This window comes from Garra rufa, chromosome 12, assembly GCF_049309525.1.
Source record: "Garra rufa chromosome 12, GarRuf1.0, whole genome shotgun sequence".
NCBI classification, from domain to species: domain Eukaryota; kingdom Metazoa; phylum Chordata; class Actinopteri; order Cypriniformes; family Cyprinidae; genus Garra; species Garra rufa.
Genome location: NC_133372.1, coordinates 37,515,660 through 37,533,781, shown reverse-complemented (window position 1 = coordinate 37,533,781; position 18,122 = coordinate 37,515,660). Strand labels below are relative to the sequence as shown.

Here is an 18,122-nt window from a genome sequence, read left to right as displayed (position 1 = left end):
ATCTTAGTTTAGGTTTAATTTAAGGCTGTTTTTTGCAATGAAGGTATAAAGACAATGGAGCATATTTGTCCCATTTTAACCAGTATTCCAGTCATTCTTGAGAGGTGGGACAAAACAGGGTGCAAAATTTAAAAAAATAAAACTTTGTACTCAGACAAAAAAAACTACATTTATGTATCTTATATGTACTAAGCTACTGAGCTATGCTTTGATACAACCTCCCAACTTTTCTCTTTTTTTAAAAAAAATGTGTTTTTTAACTTGGAATGTGTAATATAATTTCAACTTTATCTTTAACAGCTTTCTAGATGTTTTTAACATTTCAAAACACATTCTCATGTTAGTAGACAGATTACACTTTCACATGTGACCAACAATTCCACAACAAATATAAAATATCATAATGAAATATCATCAAACTATTCATCTGACGGAGGTGACAGAACTGACGGAGTTGACACATCTGACGGTGTTGACCAAAACCTGAATTTGTAGTCATTTTAACTATCAAAAACCTTGAATCAATTAATTACTGTATTAAAACAACCACAACAAACAGTGAGTATGTTATTGTTTATAAAGCTTCTATTCAAGAGTCACATTTAAGTATTTTGATATATTATTGGAACACAAAATCTTACGGTGGTGACATCTGACGGTGTTGACAAATTTGCCATTTCTTTCACAAAACAAATGGAGTTCATGTAGTAGGCATTTAGTTTTTTTCTGTTGATGCTAGAGGCTAATGGAACCTGCTTCAGGAGAATAAAATGGTTTAAAGATTTCAAATAATTTTCTCAGAAATAGGATGTTTCGTGTTGACATATCATAGTTGTGACACACGAAATATTAACATTAGAATTAAAATATTCTAAAACTATAAAACTTAGCAGAGCCTGTGTGACATTGATGTACTCTGCAGAAGAGGACTGTGGCAAGGGGGTCCTTTTAGAGTGATAGCCCCTGATATTCCCTGATTTTATTACATTTTAAGTAATGTCTGACGGTGTTGACAAAAAGTGAGGACACACCTTCGAAACCTTATTAAACACACACGTCTGACTGAAAAACAACCTTGCTTTAATATGAGATATTATTAAGTGTTGCCTTTGATAAAACAAGGTCTTTTTCATCATTAAATTTTTTTTAATCCATTTTATAGCATATGAATGAATAAACCCTTCTCTGTGGACACAGTTTTAGATGTAGTGAGAAGAAAATAAGTGTCATAGATTTCACATAATAATGAGCAAATGATATTGAAGGGGATAATTGTGTTAAATACATTCTATTATTAATCCCCATAGCATTTACAATTGAAAATATGTTTTATTTTTAAAACTAATATCAGTTATAATTGGTGGACATGTTTTGTCCCATGTCTCAAGAATGACTGATTCACACATTCATGTTATAATAACAATAGTAACTGATCACATGTGCAATATAATGATTATTGCCCTCTCTTCTCGATTTTTTTATATGACAGTGCAACCATTACTAATTTTGAAGTGAAATCCAATCCAGCGTTTTGAAGATGGTGAAGCAAGCTGAAGGTACAGGCGGTAAGTTAAAATCTTGACAATCATGACAAATTCTTAAAACCATCTTAATTTATTTCACATTTGCTTTGTCCCATCACTTATGACCTGTATTGTTAATCAAGCAGTTTAGATGTGAGGCACTCACTTTCAAGACTGTGATAAAACATCGCCATCATGTGGTCAAAAACAAATCCACACCTTCAAACCCTGAAGATCATGAAACATAAATATGCTATTTTATATTTAATGGCCTTGTTTCTTTAGTTTCAAGAGAACATATTCCATTCTCTTACAAAACTGAACGTAAGGGAATAAAATAGTTTTTGAAAACACTGTTTTGATATTTCAGTGGCAATTCGGAAGAGATCCAGAGTGCCTGGTGTTATGATCACACAGTATGTTGAAGAACTGCCACCTGGATCTACTACTCCTGATTTCATCAGAAAACCCATAGCCTTAACTATACAGGAGGGTAATAGTTGTATTTCATTTTTTAGTATAGAGAATTTGGACTATCTATCTATCTATCTATCTATCTATCTATCTATCTATCTATCTATCGATCTATCGATCTAACGATCTAACTTGTTTAATTTGCAGGCAAACTGGCCTTTTTCAAAGCAGTTGTGAGTGGATGTCCAGTACCGGAAGTTTCATGGGCTCGTAACAAGGGAGATATCGCTAATCCAAAATATATTTCACGATATGATGAGAAGAATGAAGAATATATTCTAGAGGTGAAGTGCAATTTTCAGCTGTGTGAATTACCATGTTATTCGGCATTATATTTTTATTCTACGTTTAAATTGTACCTTTAGGCCTACTACCAATAACTATTTGTCGTAAATACATATTAAGAAGACCATTTGTTTTTATAAAATATAAATACATTATCTTATGTAAAATAATAAATACTTTTTTCTATTATTTGGTATACAACATTTGATATGGCTTTTTATCCATTCTACAGATACCAAATGTAGATTCGGATCAAGCAGATGTATACAAATGTTTTGCTATAAATTCATTTGGAAGGGCTGTTTGTACTGCTGCACTGAATGTCATTGAAGGTAGGAAATTCATTTGAATATACTTATACTGATCTGTAAGTTTTCCATTACTGATTAAGATAAAAATGCTGTATTACATACAAGCCTAAATTAATATGTGTTTCTTCTTTTCAGTTGGATTCAAGAAAAGAGCACCAGGTATTTATGTAACTCAGAGCTAATGACATTTGAAATTAAATAAACAGTATAAACATATTGGAACATATTCTATTTTATTGTTAAAGAGAGTGTCAGAATAACTTATGTTTTTTTCAGCTCCCAAAACTGACCCTGATGAGTTCAGAAAACTGCTTAAGAAAACGTAACAGATTATTTCATTATATATTTACCTTCACCCTATATTTACCTTTTATATATTCTTATTTACTTGTATAGAAAATCATAATGATAGGCTATTTCTAAGTAGCTAAAACAACCAGTCTGATCTGTAATCATCCTAAATACTCTTAGGGTTGTGAAGAGAAAAGAAAAACAATGCAAAGAAGGAGAAATCGATCCAAGGTTCTGGGAGGTGTTATTGAGTGCACCCAGGAAAGATTATGAACGCATTTGTAAAGAATTTGGAGTCACTGACTTCAGGTGGATGCTGAGAAAACTTAACCAGAAGAAGAAGGAAAGAGAGGCAGAGCAGGCCAAGGTATTGTTTGCTTTGAGTATTAGTCATTTGTGCATTTTTTTTGCAGTTTTTTATACATACAGAAAAATTTACACTCTTGATTTTCCTATCTTAAAGTATGTTGAGAAAATCGACAGTATGAAACAAATTGAGGTAAAAACGGATGGCACAGCAGAATTTGAACTCGACATGCAGCTGAAGGATCCTAACAGTAAAATCCTCCTCTACAAAGTAAGTGCCCTCACTTTAGTCCATTACACAACACCTCAATGTTATTAACAATGCTTTGAGAGTAATGCACTTCAATTTACCATTACCAGGATGGGGAAATGCTTGACTATGGAGATGGAACTGATGAGTCCACAAAGCATAATATGCAGAAATTTGGTGAAACATACTTGTTCAGCATTAGGGACTGTGGTCCAGAAGATGCTGGGTTGTATCAAGTGGATGTAGAGGAGGTGAACATGTTCTCAACTTCACTAAAGTGTAAGTAGTAAGTAGTAAGTAATACCAATGCTTTCTGTGTGTTTAAGAGGTAATATCATATTATTATATTAAATGTTACAGTGTTGCTATTAGGCAACATGCTATATTTAAAGGCTAAAGAATAGACTGGTGAAGTTATGCATTGTTTTTATCTGTAAAAGTTCAAGAATTCTTTTGTGCCTCCAGTGCCTGATGTGGAGTTTAATACCACACTGAAAGACACTAAAGTGACTGAGGGGCAGGATGCAGTGTTTGAATGTGCCTTATCGGACCCTGTACCCCAAATCACCTGGTGTGCCAATGACATCTCTGTTGAGCATGGGGAAAAATACGACATCATGGTGTCAGAAGACAAGCAAGTCCACAAACTAGCAGTGAAAAAATGTACAAAAGAAGACAAGGGAGTATATACTGCTATTGCTGGGCTCAGGTCAAGCCAGGGGACTCTGGTTGTGGAGGGTAAATTGATTTATTTTCCTCTTAGGTGAATTGTGTTTACAGTACATGCACTTTGAATGCATGTACACTACCAGTCAAAAGTTTGGAATGATTGGAATGAACATTTATTGGAAGAAATCTCTTATGCTCACCAAGTCTGTTTACAATTTTGCCTGATGACTGTATATCACTTATATACTGTTTTTAGATGATCCCAGTGCCTGTGGGAAAGGTGAGGATGCAGATGAACTAGCCAGACATTTAGCAGAAGAGAAAGCCAGACTGCAGCGGGAAAAGGACGAGGCGGCCAGGAGGGCCCAGGCTGAAAAAGATGAAGCAGCCAGGAAGGCCCAGGCTGAAAAAGATGAAGCAGCCAGGAAGGCCCAGGCTGAAAAAGATGAAGCAGCCAGAAGGGCACAGGCTGAAAGAGATGAAGCAGCCAGGAAAGCCCAGGCTGAAAGAGACGAGGCAGCCAGGAAGTCCCAAGCTGAAACAGATGAAGCAGCCAGGAAGGCCCAAGCTGAAAGAGATGAAGCAGCCAGAAAGGCCCAGGCTGAAAGAGAAGAGGCGGCCAGAAGGGCTCAGGCCGAACAAGATGAGGTGGCTAGGAGGCCACAGGCAGAACGAGATGAGGCAGCCAGGAGGGCACAGGCCGAGCTAGATGAAGCAGCCAGAAAAGCTCGGGAAGAACAAGAAGAGGCAGCCAGGAGGGCCCAAGCTGAAAGAGATGAGGCGGCACGTAGAGCCCAGGCTGAAAAAGATGAGGCGGCAAGGAAGGCCAAGGCCGAGAGAGAAGCTGCTGAAAGGATGGCAGCTATTGCGGCAGGAAAAGGAGGAGAAGGAAATGAAGGTGATGGAACAGGGAAGAATGGAAAAGGAGGAGATGGTATCTTGGGAGATGGATTAGGAGATGGGAAAGATGGAAAAGGAGATGGATTGGATTTAGATGGATCAGGTGGAGACGGGACAGGTGATAAGCGGAAGAAGCGTGTTAGAGTTGGAGACCTGATTCCTAACAACATCATAGGTATGCGTTCATGTCTGAAACTCCATATTAATATAAAGTGACTTGTTTCTCAATGCTGGGATGAGATAATCTGACATATTTCCTGTGCACTATTATCCAGACCATGGAGTCCACTTCCTGAACGGGTTGTCAGATACTGCAGCCAATATTGGAGAATCAGCAGAGATGTCCTGCAAACTTAGCAGCAAAGATAGCACTGGATTATGGTACAAAGATGGAAAAAAGGTTAGAAATCACAGTAATTTATTATATTTAACCAAATTAGTCAACCAAATGTAGTATAAATAATGCTATCTGTTGTAATACATTCTAAAATATGATTTATTACTGCAATGGCAAAGCTGCTTTTTGCCATCCCAGAAATAAATCACATATTAAAAATCATATTAAATTGAAAATAGTTATTTTAAATTGTAATAATATTTCACAATATCACCGTTTTTACTGTGTATGTGTGTAAATAAATGCAGCCTTTTTAAGCATCAAAACTTTTTCAAAAACATCAAAAAAATCCTTGCTATCTTAACTTTTGACCTGTAGTGGATATATGCATTACAAAAATTAAATGCTTTTTTAATTTTACAACAGTTGGAGTCTAAGGATGGAATTACAATCGTCAAAGATGGGGCTCACCACAAACTAATTATCCATGACTGCCAAGAAAAAGATGCTGGGAAATACAAGTTCGAGGCAGAAGGACGTAAATCAGAGGCTGCATTAATTGTTGAAGGTAGGTGTGTATCCTGTTTTTCTCTTTGCACGTCAACATAAAATTGGGCGTAAAATGCGTCTAATTCAATAAGAGCCATACTCGATTGTTTACATTACTTGTCTTAACCACTAGAAGGCGGTGTAAGTTTTATGGTGGGGGCAGGTGTTTGAAAAAGGTACCAGGTGATAAAACATGATATTCGCTTTTGATTCTTTACTTCAAAATGTTATGCTTATTGAAAAATGTAATGTCTTAACATCCAACCCATAAAAGAAACATGCTGTGTGGATGTTTATTCCTGTCCACGTATAAACAACACCTATAGCACTCCGCCCTGGTTTATAGAAAAGTAATAACAAATTCTCTTTCCTCTCTTTTCTTCAGATCCACCCAAAATTGATGCAGATGCCTTGAGTAAATTCTCAGAACCGGTTATTGTCAAAGCGGGAGCAAATGCTTCCTTTAAACTACCATTTTCAGGAAAAGAACCATTTAAGATTCAGTGGTTTAAAGAAGATGAAGAGTTGCTGGAGGGTCAAGGTGTCAAGATCGATAAGTCTTCAGCTCATAGCCGTCTGCTTCTCACTAAGTGTCAGCGCAAAGACACTGGAGAGATAAAAGTCAAAATCAGGAATGAATTTGCCACTGTAGAGGCAACATCAAAACTTACAGTACTTGGTATGTATTGCAAACTTAATATTAGGAACCATCACAAAAAATATCAAAACTACAAAAGAACAAAAAAAATCTGTTAGTATTTGGTTGTGAGAGGACTAATCAACTGTTCAACCACTGTGATATATCTCAGTACTGCATATTTTTGTTCTTCCAGACAGGCCAGCTCCACCACAAGGACCTGTAGAAATCGTAGAAAGCTCCTTGTCTGCCATTGAGTTTAAATGGAGACCACCAAAGGACGATGGTGGTTGTCCAGTGACTAATTACAACCTGGAGAGGCAGCAGCTGGGACGGAACACCTGGACTAAAATTGGAGACATTCCTGGACAGCCTTCCTACAGAGACACAAACATCGATCGTGGCCGAAAGTACTGCTACAGAATCCGGGCAAAAAACTCGGAAGGCTTTAGTGACGTCATGACAACTAATGATATTGCTGCCGGGACTTTGGGTGAGATTCCTTTTTCTTTCTATATTTTGATGCAGGAATTATAAGTTGTTAGTCTTTTGAAAAAGAAAATGTTAATAAAATTTGTTCTCTTTGTTCTCAGCATTCCCTGGTTCTCTCGCTCCTCCTAAAATTGTCAGTGTCTTTAAAGACTGTGTTAACTTGGCCTGGCTTCCTCCCTCCAGCACTGGAGGGGGCAGTATTATTGGATACAATGTGGAAAAACGCAAAAAGGGCAGCAATTTTTGGAGTCAAACAAACCCAAAAGATGAACCAATCAGAGGTCTTAAAAATTCATATCTAATATGTGACCCTGGACCAGCAATAGCCAACAATACATTGTATTGTATTTATCAAAATTATCATTTTTTTTCTTTTATGACAAAAATCATTAGGGTATTAAGTAGAGATCATGTTCCATGAAGATATCTTGTAAATTTCCAACCATAAATATATCCAAACTTAATTTTTGATTAGTAATATGCATTGCTAAGAACTTCATTTAAACAACTTTAAAGGCGATTTTCTCAATATTTAGATTTTTTGCACCCTCTGATTCCAGATTTTCAAATAGTTGTGTCTCGGCCAAATATTGTTTTATCCTAAAAAACCATACATCAATGGAAAGCTTATTTATTCAACTTTACAGTTTCGAATTGATTGTTAATTGTGGTCCAGGGTCACATTAAGTGTTCTATAATTTAAAATACAACAAAATGTTAATGATTTCATTTCATATTTAGACAAAAAATATGCAGTAAAAGATGTAATTGAAGGTGTGGAGTATGAGTTCAGAGTGAGCGCTATTAACACATGTGGGCCTGGGGAACCGAGTGGCCCATCTGAATGTGCAATTGCAAGGGACCCCAAAAGTAAGACATCCTCAACAAATTTATACTTAAAAATTATATATCACTTTATACTGAAATGATGACTTTGCAGATACAATACAAAGTATATCCTTCTTTTTAAAGTAAATATGTAATGTTATTGCCCACAGAGCCTCCTGGTATGGTCAAAGATCTCAAAATAACTGGATCGAGCTACACCAGTCTATCTCTTTCCTGGAATAAACCTAAAGAAGTCAAAGGTGAGGAAGATGAAGCAAAAGGCTATTTTGTGGAAATCAGACCCACAGACCAACTTGAGTGGAGTCGTTGCAATACAAACGCGGTGATTCAGACTTCCTTCACCATTGTGGGATTGAAGTCAATGGCCATGTATTGGGTTAGAGTGATTGCCGTCAATGAAGGAGGAGAGGGGCTTCCACAGAGCTTTGACAATTACATAATCGCCATGCCTCCTCCAGGTAAAGTTTTATTCATATTTAAAACATATTTGGCTTTTAGCTTTAAGTTTCACCCAAAAATAAGTTAATCCGCCATTTTGTTTTTGTTCTTTTTCAGTAAAGCCAAAGTTCACTGACAAAAAACTGAAAAGTTTCATGGTTGTTAAAGCTGGAAACACTGTTCGTGTCAGCGTCAGTTTTGAGGTAGAGTACAAAAATATTTGAATGGCTTACAATTAAGTTTTGATATATTTATGATAGGAAATTTACAAAATATCTTCACAGAACGTGATCTTTACTTAAAATCCTAATGATTTTTGGCATAAAAGAAAAAAGTTGACCTACAATGTATTGTATTTTTTGCTACAAATATACCTGTGCTACTTAAGACTGGTTTTGTGGTCCAGGGTCACATTTTACCTAAAGCATATTGTTTTATTTTATCCACAGGCTTCTCCTTTACCAGACATAACATGGCTAAAGGATGGTGTTCCTGTAGGCAAACATGTGACGATTACTAATTTTGAAAAAGGTTCTCAGCTATTTATTTACACATCAGAGCTGTCAGACACTGGGATTTATACTGTCAATGTGAGGAATATGGTGGGCCAGGACACCTTCACCATTGAAATAAGAGTCACTGGTAACCTAACTAATCAAATTTCTTATCTAAAACTTAATTAACGTTAAGAACATAATGTTTCTAGGATGGGTACCTGTTTATTTTTCAATCTCCAGATGACCCCAAGCCTCCAGGTCCAGTAGAACTGGAACAAAATGTCCAGGGCACTGTGACTCTGTCATGGACTCCTTCTCCTGATGAGAAACGGGACAACCATCTGCATTACATGGTGATGAAGCGGGACTCTGTCAAGCAAACATGGCGTACAGTGGTTGACCGCTTGTTCAACAACAAATTCACAGTCATTAACATCTTGCCTGGAAGAGAGTACAATTTCAGAGTCTTTGCCAAGAATGATATAGGCCTCTCAGAGCCCTCAGTGTCTCCAGTTTGGGGAACATTCAAAAAAAGAGGTTTGTGAAAGACTTTGTTGAATGTTTTTTTGTTTAGTTACATTAAACAAGCATTTTACTTATTGTTTTATTTTTACTATAGATTTTAAAGGAATAGTATACCCAAAAATCTAAATTTTGTCATTATAAACTCACCCTCAGGTTGTTCAAACCTGTAGTTTCTTTGTTCTCTTGAAGTCAAAAGAAGATATGATTGTAAGGTTAGTAACCAACAGTTGATGGTAGCCATTGACTTTTATACACTCTTAAAAATAAAGGTGCTTCACGATACCATAGAAGAACCCTTTTTGTCTAAATGGTTCCATAAAGAACCTGTAACATCTGTTTCACAAAAGGTTCTTTGTGGTGGAAGAAAGAGATGGTTCTTCAAAGAACCTTTGACTGAAGGGTTCTTTGTGGAACCAAATATAGTTCTTCTATGGCATCGCTGTGAAGAACCTTTTAAAGCACCTTTATTTTTAAGAGTGTAGTATGAAAATAATACTGGGGAAGTCAATGCTACTATCAACTGTTGGTTACCAACATTTTTCAGAATATCTTCTTTTGTGTTCAACAGAAGAAAGAAACTCATACAGGTTTTGGTTGGACTGCATTGCCTCAGGGACATTTAAATTTCATAACATTCATATAAATTGCAATCTAAAATCTTGTTAGTTATGAAAAAATAATCGATAAATGCATAATGCATCAACTACCCAAATTAAATAAGCTTGAAAACAAATGACGTTTGGACAATCAATGGTCTCGGCTGCATTACAAGCAGTGGTGCAATGGACTAGGCTACTTGCCATTTAACAGACACCTTTTCCCAAAGCAATTTACAGAACACTAATTGCAGTGAGTCCCTTGGAGAACCAGAGATAAGTGTCTTGCTCAAGGGCACAGTGATGATAGAAGATCTATGAAACTCTATTTATGGGTCACCCTTATCCAGGTTTATACTTCTGGGATTTGTGCTGCTGTCCCTGACACATCGCCACTAAACTATCTCCGCCTTGTTCTGAAAATGTTGTACCTATAAGATGACAACTGCAGTATAGTAGCAACTGCATTATAGTAGCTCTGGATAATTGTTTTGCCAGTGATGGTCTGCACTTCATAAATTGCTCACAGCCCTCCAGCTTGGACAATACAACCCAGATGCACTAACAGATAATTGTGTAACACAAGCAGTGACACATTATGTTAGATGACCAAAAATGGACATTACTACACTGAAAGAATCACTTTTTCATCTCTTTCAGAAAAATTCACATATAGAATGCCTGTATCAAAGACCCTCGACTTCCAGACAGCCCCCAAATTTATAGTCCCTTTGAAACTGCACACTGCTCCGCCAGGTTATGAGTGCTACATGAGCTGTGCTGTGACGGGAAACCCAACGCCACATATTACCTGGTACCATAACAATGTCAGCCTCAACACAAACCCCAACTACTACATCACAAATGTGTGTGGTGTTTGTTCACTGCTCATCCTGAGGGTTGGACCTAAAGACATGGGAGAGTACAAGGTTGTACACAGCAAAAAGGCCAGAGTTAAATTAACTCTCCAGGGAGTTTATATGAGTCCACTCTCAAAAGTGTTAAGTGTTAAAATCAGAGTGTTAAATTAACACTGAAGCAGAGTTAAAGTCAATGAGATAATTAGTGATTAATTAAGTCATGATTGATCATTATTGAAGACACCTGATGTTAACAAGCACAATCACCAAAGGAGAAAATCACATTTTTTAAGAAACCATTACAGTGGTCAGTGTTTGCATTAGTTGGGCTCTTGAACTTAACGTTTGTAAAATCTCAACTTGTTTGGCTGCTGTAGCAGTGTTATAACAGCCAGACAAAAGGCAATCAGGTTTTCAATAATTCTTAATATTAGACTATGGTTTTTATCACTGGTAACATAGACTCTATGAATGAGAACCACATCTTTAATCAGACAGATATGTAAAAAAAAAAAGTATTTTGATCAAAGTCTATACAAAAAAAGAAAATAAACTAGTTAAGACACACAGACATGAAGAATCAGTGTGAGAACCACAACAACGGTGACCATCAAAAATAGTATTGTAGCCAATCAGGACTCATCCATGACTCCCATCATGCATTGCGGCATGGATAAATTATGAGAGTTCAGAGTTGATCTGTTTATCTGAACACGTCGTTTGTCACCGTTCCTGAGATTCATACGCTGGTTCTTGATGTCTGTGTGTGTCTAACCAACCCAATTTTGACTTATGAGAAATTCTTCCAGAATATATTTTAAAGAAAGATGGAGAGATTTGTTTGTTGTGGACTCATGAGACTAAATATATACAACAGTTAATAGACTGAACTCTTTTAGAAGCTTATCTCCGAGTTACAGATCTTAAAATGGAAAATAACTCAGAGACTTGATTCTAAACTGAGTTCAATGATTCAGGTCAAGCAATGATTACATTAAAACATAACCATCACCCCCTGATGACTTGTGGTCTTGGCTTGCCTGGTTGTTTTCCCTCAAATAAAGCAGCCCAGCAAGATCTAATGTTAATGATATAAGGGTCAAGAGCCCAACTAATGCAAACACTGACCACTACAATGGTTGCTTAAAAAATGTGGTTTTCTCCTTTGGCGATTCTGCTTGTTAACATCAGGTGTCTCCAATAATGATCAATCATCACTTCGTTAATCACTAATTATCTCATTAACTTTAACTCTGCTTCAGTGTTAATTTAACTCTCTGATTTTAACACTTGACACTTTTGAGAGTGGAATCATATAAACTCCCTGGAGAGTTAATTTAACTCTGGCCTTTTTGCTGTGTAGCTGAAAGCCCCCTTGGTTATGATGAGTGTGCCACCAAACTTACAGTCAAAGGTATGTCTCTATTTTAATGTTTATTAACCGATTTTGGTTAATATTTTAGATATGAGGTTTATCTACATTTTTGTTTTCTTGCCTTACAGAGTAAAGTAAGGACGACATCAAATAACACCGTTTGTGAAAAAGAAAAGAAAAAAGAAAATAAAACATCTCTCAACATATCTGTATTAAATGATCTGTCTGTTTGTGTGTGTATCTATCTATCAGCTAAGAAGAATCATGTTTCATTCTTTTAGAAGCATCAGGTTACCTTGAGATAGTGATGGGGACGAGACCGCCTATGTCGAGTCCGAGTCAAGACCGAGTCTTTGAAGGGTCGAGACCGAGTCCGTAGGTTTTTAAATACAGTCGAGTCCGAGTCAAGACCGAGTCTTTAAGGAGTCGAGACCGCATTGAGACTGATCAAAAAAAAGCAGATTTTCATGATTTACTTACATTTAACATCACCCAAGTATCATATTCAGCCATTAAATTCACGAAGGGTAGAGTGGGGATTGTTGGCTATAGGAGCAGTCTAGCTGGCACACTTGTCTACCAAACTTCTTCTCAGAATAATATTTTAAGACTAGGGAGCTCAGCTGGTGTCAAAATTTAGTAGGCCTATGGCATGATGTCAACATTTGATTAAAGTTGAAGGTGTTGCATTTTGATACTAATAACAGCAATATATAAATAACTTATAAACAGTTACATCATACAATTTACAATGTTCCAAAATCTTACTCATTACATACTGTATTTTAACAGTCTACAATTAACAACAATAGAGAGCATTTTAGCACCCTTACCCCCCAACAAACAAACAAAAAACTGTCAGAATAGAGAGAGAGAGTTCAATGTGTGTCTTTTAACTATTTCAGCAAACAGTTAGTTATAACTAATAAACATTAACTATAACTATACTATAACTTTAAACATTGTATCAATATCTTTCAAAGCCTTTGCTGTGCAGCATAGCACCATCGGATATATTTCATTTATTATTAGGCCTATTATTAATTATTATTATTATTATACGAAAGTTTGTAATAGTTAATATTTTAGAATATACCATGAAATGTTCACATTTAAAAACATGGGGAAAACGGTCTCGTTGTCTCGGTCTCAGTCCACCTCCTTCCAATGAAGGTCGAGACCGAGTCAAGACCGTGTATTTTTGCTTTCAAGTCCGAGACGAGACCGAGTAAGCAAAAAATGGTCTCGAGACCAGTCTCGAGTCCGAGACCGGACTCAAGTACTACAACACTACCTTGAGATGTCTCAAAAACCAGAGGAATTCAGTGACAAGACAATCAGTGTTCAGAGTTACAGCAAACTAGATGTCAGGCAAAGAAAATCCAGCCATTAGTTATGTTTACACTTAATAAAAGTGTATTAATACCCAAATGCAAAGTTTCATAACATCCATCATTGTGAAATGAAAGAAGTTTGGACTTCTGGAGCCAAATAACTAGTGCAATGCAATGTCATCCTTGCCTAGCCAAAGGCTTCATATGACTGCTGACATTCTAAAGAGACTTTATCATTAACCAGTGTGAAAGTTTTAGAAAGTAATAGATAACGAAAAAAGAATATTTCAGAAAATGATTATCATAGAACAGTATCTGGATGGATGGATGGATGGATGGATGGATGGATGGATAGATAGATAGATAGATAGATAGATAGATAGATAGATAGATAGATAGATAGATAGATAGATGTTTCTTCACAAAACTTCAGAAGACAGATTAGGCTATATAGCAACGTTTATGGCCATGTCCAATTTGGAGCGATATAGGTATCATATATGATACATTTTACTTTTTTTTGTATCCTCGCCGGATTTTTGATGTAGTATCCAAAATAAACAAAGCTTTTTGAAAATGATGTATTTCTCTGAAACATTAGGTAAGTTTGTACGTGCCGCACAGCGCCATGAAAGTGAGACCGCCTCCAGTGCTCAACGCCCCCTACTCACGCTCGTCATGCTCGAAAGTTCACTTTTGATTGTTCCCCGTCGTTGCGGGCCAATACAGCGCTGAGGTCTGGTGGAGCGGTAACCAAATCACTGAGTAAATCAGAGAAAGGGGGAGTGTTGCAGTCAACGGTGCAGAATCCTCCGCGAAGCCAAGATGACCAAGCGCAAAGGAAAAAGTACCAATAAACAGGACGACAGTTTGCTGCTCTTGGAGACGCCATCTGTAACACCACCAAGGGGCTTTAAAGAACATGCAGTCCCTGCCATTGTTTTCTTTATTTTCGTTGTCGGGGGATCAACGGCAGTCTGGTTCTGCAGCCAGCAGCAGCAAACCATCGACAGTCTAACAGAGACAGTCAATGCAATGCAACTTAGGATAACAAAGTTCCAACAGCAGTTGGGAATGGGTAATGCACAGGTATTTGATTTTGAGTGCTCTAGAATAATTAACAAGATATAAAAATTGATTTTTTTCTTGTTTCAAGTTAACTTTGAAGTAAAATATTTCAGTTTATTACTTTTACGCACACTTGTGCACATTGGAACATTGTGTACCAAGCACATACCTGCTCAAGTTTATATATTTGATTGTAAATATACATAATACTAACGGGTCTGAATGTATGCCTCATGTGCCCTTTGAATATTCCATTCGCTGAATTGTGTCATGTGGCTCCCAGGCCATTAATAGTCTGTTCAGAGGAGGATCATGTTTCCTTTTGCCAGGCTTGCTTGTTTAAAGGACATTATGCAAATGCTATCCTAACCAACATGTTTAAGTAAAGATACAAATAAACACGTAAATCACTCTTTCATTTGAAAGGCAGTCAGCACTGTATTAGTGATCAGTAATGTATTAAAGTGATCCTTTTATGTAAAAGTGTCAAACAGTTAAACAATTTTCCTTACACTAATGGTCATTGTAGAACTAACAGTAGGCTATTAAATGCTGCCATTCACTTTAATAATAGATTTCTCAACTCCACATTCAATGAAAACTACACCATCGTGCCATTAACTTTGGGTTAAAGTTCTCATTGTCAAAAATATAGCATAAATAATGTTATTGTAAAAGATTGAATACTTAAGTAGTACTCTAAATGTTATTAATTTAATTTGAATAAAAAGAAGTGTCACTATTTTAAATGTCAGTAGTTTTACAGAAACTTAAACTCAATAGGCCCTTTGTGGACAACACTCTAGTAATCTTTCCAGGTCATTTGCAGTGAGAGGTTAATCATGCTTTTGGGTTTTAAATTTCATTTAAAAACCTCAAGATTTTTTAAAATGTCAATGATGTTGAGCTGTTTAGGTTTATATTATTAACATTATAATGAAATTATGGTCAAATTAAAGGTATATATTTCAGTTACACATCTTTGATAATTATATAATACAGTGATCAATGCCATCATTATTTTTTTATAATGCTTTACTCTTCTGAATCATAAAACTAAAACCACTAACAACAGAGCATGCCATGAACAAACTTATAAATGCTATTTATTTTTTAAATCCTAAATTATTCAGTGGCCTTGTAAAATAATCAATTAATTACTGAAACACTATATATTTAATGCAAGATTGAAGAATTGTCAGATCCAAACTGCACTTGTAGATGGACATAAAACTTGTTTTATGCTCAATACATGTCTAAATTGGTGACATCATTCCCCTAAAAATATGTTGTTTTTATATCTAGGTCACCAATGTGGGTGTTTTTGAAGAGCGTCTACAAGCACTGGAAGATGCCTACACACAGGCTCAAAAAAAGGCAGACGTTGCACTGGCCACATCAGAAAAAATCCAATCTACTGATCTTCTAAACCAATTCTGGTCTCTTCAGTCTGAGATGAATGCCAGACTTTCTGAACTCCAGCAGGAGTCTGTTTCCACTGCAACTGTGAATGCGTTGGTCAAGAATAAGACTGAAGAGACTGAAGCACTGAAACAGAAGCTTAATTCTATCATTACTGCTAACTCTGAGGTAGCTGTTACCATTTCTGGACTCACAGACACTGTTTTGGTCACCAAATCACGTCTCGACGAGCAGATGTCCACCATAGAGGGTCTCACATCTGAGTTGGAGGAACAAAGAATGGAAATTTCAAGCCTGAAGAAGTCCTCTACCAGCAACAAGAAGGCTGTTGAAAGAAACAGGCAGGAGGTGATAGACATCAAGTGAGTAACCTGATTTTCTCTAGCATTTCAGGTCTTTAGCGATTTGGTGTTGTTACTGATACTGTGATATTTGGTCTTACTGCTAGGGACCTACTGAAGATGGAACAGGCAAGAATATCCCAAGTTCTTGAGGAGCAGCTTATGGCAGTCCGTACGAGCCTGGAGGACCATCAAAAGAGTACTTATAACATTCACTCTCACCTTGCTGCCCAACTTGAGATCATCCAGAGTCAGGTATAGTCCTGACTGTTTCATTTTATCCATATATGATTATTTTGGCAAGTCGCATCCTCATGTTTTTATGTGTTTCAGATGTTATCTGAAAGCCAGGAGTCCAGTTCAGAAGAAAATATTCCAGTAGATGAGCAGCAAGCAACTCAGGAGGAAGTTCCAATCGAGGATGAAGGAGCTGAAGCAAAGGATCAAGCCACTACTGCAGAGGAAACGGTAGAGGAGGTTCATGTTCAAGAAGGAGAGCAAGTGGTACCTGAGGAGGACGAGCCAGCTGAGGAGGTTCAGGCTCATGGGGGAGAACCTGTTGAAAAGCAAGCTGATGAGAATAAAATTCCAGAGGAAGCTGAAGTCAAAGAAGATGTTGATGAAGAACAAGGAGTAACTGAAGAGGATGAACAAGCTGATGAGGTTCCATCCCACCAGGATGTTGCTGAGGAGGAAGCAGTACCTCAACAGGATGAAATACCTGAGGAGCTGCAGGTATCTGACAATGAAGAACCAGCTGAGGAGGTTCAGGTCCTTGAGGATGAAGAATCCATTGAGAAGCAAGTAGTAACTGAGGACGATGTGATAACTGAGGAAGTTCAGGTCAGTGATGGAGATGTTATTGAAGAGCAAGCAGTAACTGAACAGGATGCAATATCTGAGGAAGTTCAGGTCGACAATGGAGATGTTAGTGAAGAGCAAGCAGTGACTGAGCGGGATGAAATAACTGAGGAGAATCCAGACCAAGAAGAAGAAGCTGTTCTTGCTGAAGAAATAGGAACTGACGCAATTGTGGCTGAGGCTGTTGAGAAATACTCTGAAGATCAGGTGGTCGAAGATATCAGTCAGGAGCAAATGTCGCAGGAGCCACTAGAAGAAACAGAGAAGCAGAAAGACTTGGAAAAAGTTGAAGAACATGTGCAAGACTTTGAAGAGGAAGAAGAACCTGCTGAGGAGACGGATGAAGAAGAGTTAGATGAAAAAGACATTTCTGCTAATGAAAGTTAGGTTCCTGAAAAGATAAGAGTTCAAAATAAATGACTTTTTCTGAGGACTTGAAATGATCCCCAGTTTTGCCAATGAATTATGTGATACATGGTATTTCACATTTGTTGAAATGTTCCTCAGTCTTACTTTGTATACTCAAAAGTGAACTTTGAGCCTAGCAGTGAGTTTTTCAAATCCAATGATGAATTTGTTTTTTTCTAGTGATATCTCCTAAAATTTTGAATTGCTCTGTTTACACTGAAATGTAGAGAGGGTTGATATTGTTGTACTAGGTTAGACATTTAAAGAATTGCAGTGTTTTTCATACAGCAGTTTGCCAGCTAACCTCAAGAGTGTCACTTGAATAAAACAGCTTTTTATGTTTTTTACTATTTCACTGTCCCAGCCTTTCTCTCTCCTGTTGAAATGGGACACGTGCTGTGTCTGTGTATATTTGCAGCTCTTAGGTCAGGGGTTCAGGAATGTGCCGCTGGTCCTCGACACTGGGGACATGTGTGTCCCATTTGTAACTATAGTGCTTATTTGAGCTCATCAAATGCCTGAAA

The 18,122-nt window shown here is 37.1% G+C and overlaps 2 protein-coding genes across 2 annotated transcripts; both read left to right on the top strand.

Moving 5' to 3' along the window:
• Positions 1-1,537: 1,537 nt before the first annotated feature.
• Positions 1,538-12,297, top strand: LOC141347588 (immunoglobulin-like and fibronectin type III domain-containing protein 1). Its single transcript, XM_073852581.1, has 24 exons — positions 1,538-1,565; positions 1,894-2,016; positions 2,145-2,281; positions 2,515-2,614; positions 2,729-2,752; positions 2,870-2,915; positions 3,065-3,251; positions 3,348-3,461; positions 3,551-3,719; positions 3,906-4,178; positions 4,366-5,184; positions 5,285-5,409; positions 5,773-5,914; positions 6,281-6,574; positions 6,729-7,025; positions 7,126-7,305; positions 7,766-7,894; positions 8,023-8,331; positions 8,429-8,514; positions 8,761-8,953; positions 9,049-9,345; positions 10,590-10,868; positions 12,153-12,203; positions 12,293-12,297. The coding sequence occupies exons 1-24, from the start codon at positions 1,538-1,540 to the stop codon at positions 12,295-12,297; spliced, it is 4,407 nt and encodes a 1,468-aa protein (XP_073708682.1).
• Positions 12,298-14,199: 1,902 nt separating this feature from the next.
• On the top strand, positions 14,200-17,948 carry LOC141347195 (uncharacterized). Its single transcript, XM_073852199.1, has 4 exons — positions 14,200-14,587; positions 15,872-16,350; positions 16,437-16,584; positions 16,663-17,948. Exons 1-4 carry the CDS (start codon positions 14,324-14,326, stop codon positions 17,575-17,577), a joined length of 1,806 nt encoding a protein of 601 aa, XP_073708300.1. The 5' UTR covers positions 14,200-14,323; the 3' UTR covers positions 17,578-17,948.
• The last annotated feature ends 174 nt before the right edge of the window (positions 17,949-18,122 follow it).

Bases quoted from the DNA above. Each gene is read 5' to 3' on its own strand.
- LOC141347588 (XM_073852581.1), top strand. From the start codon at position 1,538: ATGGTGAAGCAAGCTGAAGGTACAGGCG. The intron at 7,895-8,022 runs GTAAGACATCCT...TATTGCCCACAG, and splicing joins AATTGCAAGGGACCCCAAAA to AGCCTCCTGGTATGGTCAAA. The intron at 8,515-8,760 runs GTAGAGTACAAA...TTTTATCCACAG, and splicing joins GTGTCAGCGTCAGTTTTGAG to GCTTCTCCTTTACCAGACAT.
- LOC141347195 (XM_073852199.1), top strand. From the start codon at position 14,324: ATGACCAAGCGCAAAGGAAAAAGTACCAATAAACAGGACGACAGTTTG. The intron at 14,588-15,871 runs GTATTTGATTTT...TTTTATATCTAG, and splicing joins TGGGAATGGGTAATGCACAG to GTCACCAATGTGGGTGTTTT. The intron at 16,585-16,662 runs GTATAGTCCTGA...TATGTGTTTCAG, and splicing joins TTGAGATCATCCAGAGTCAG to ATGTTATCTGAAAGCCAGGA.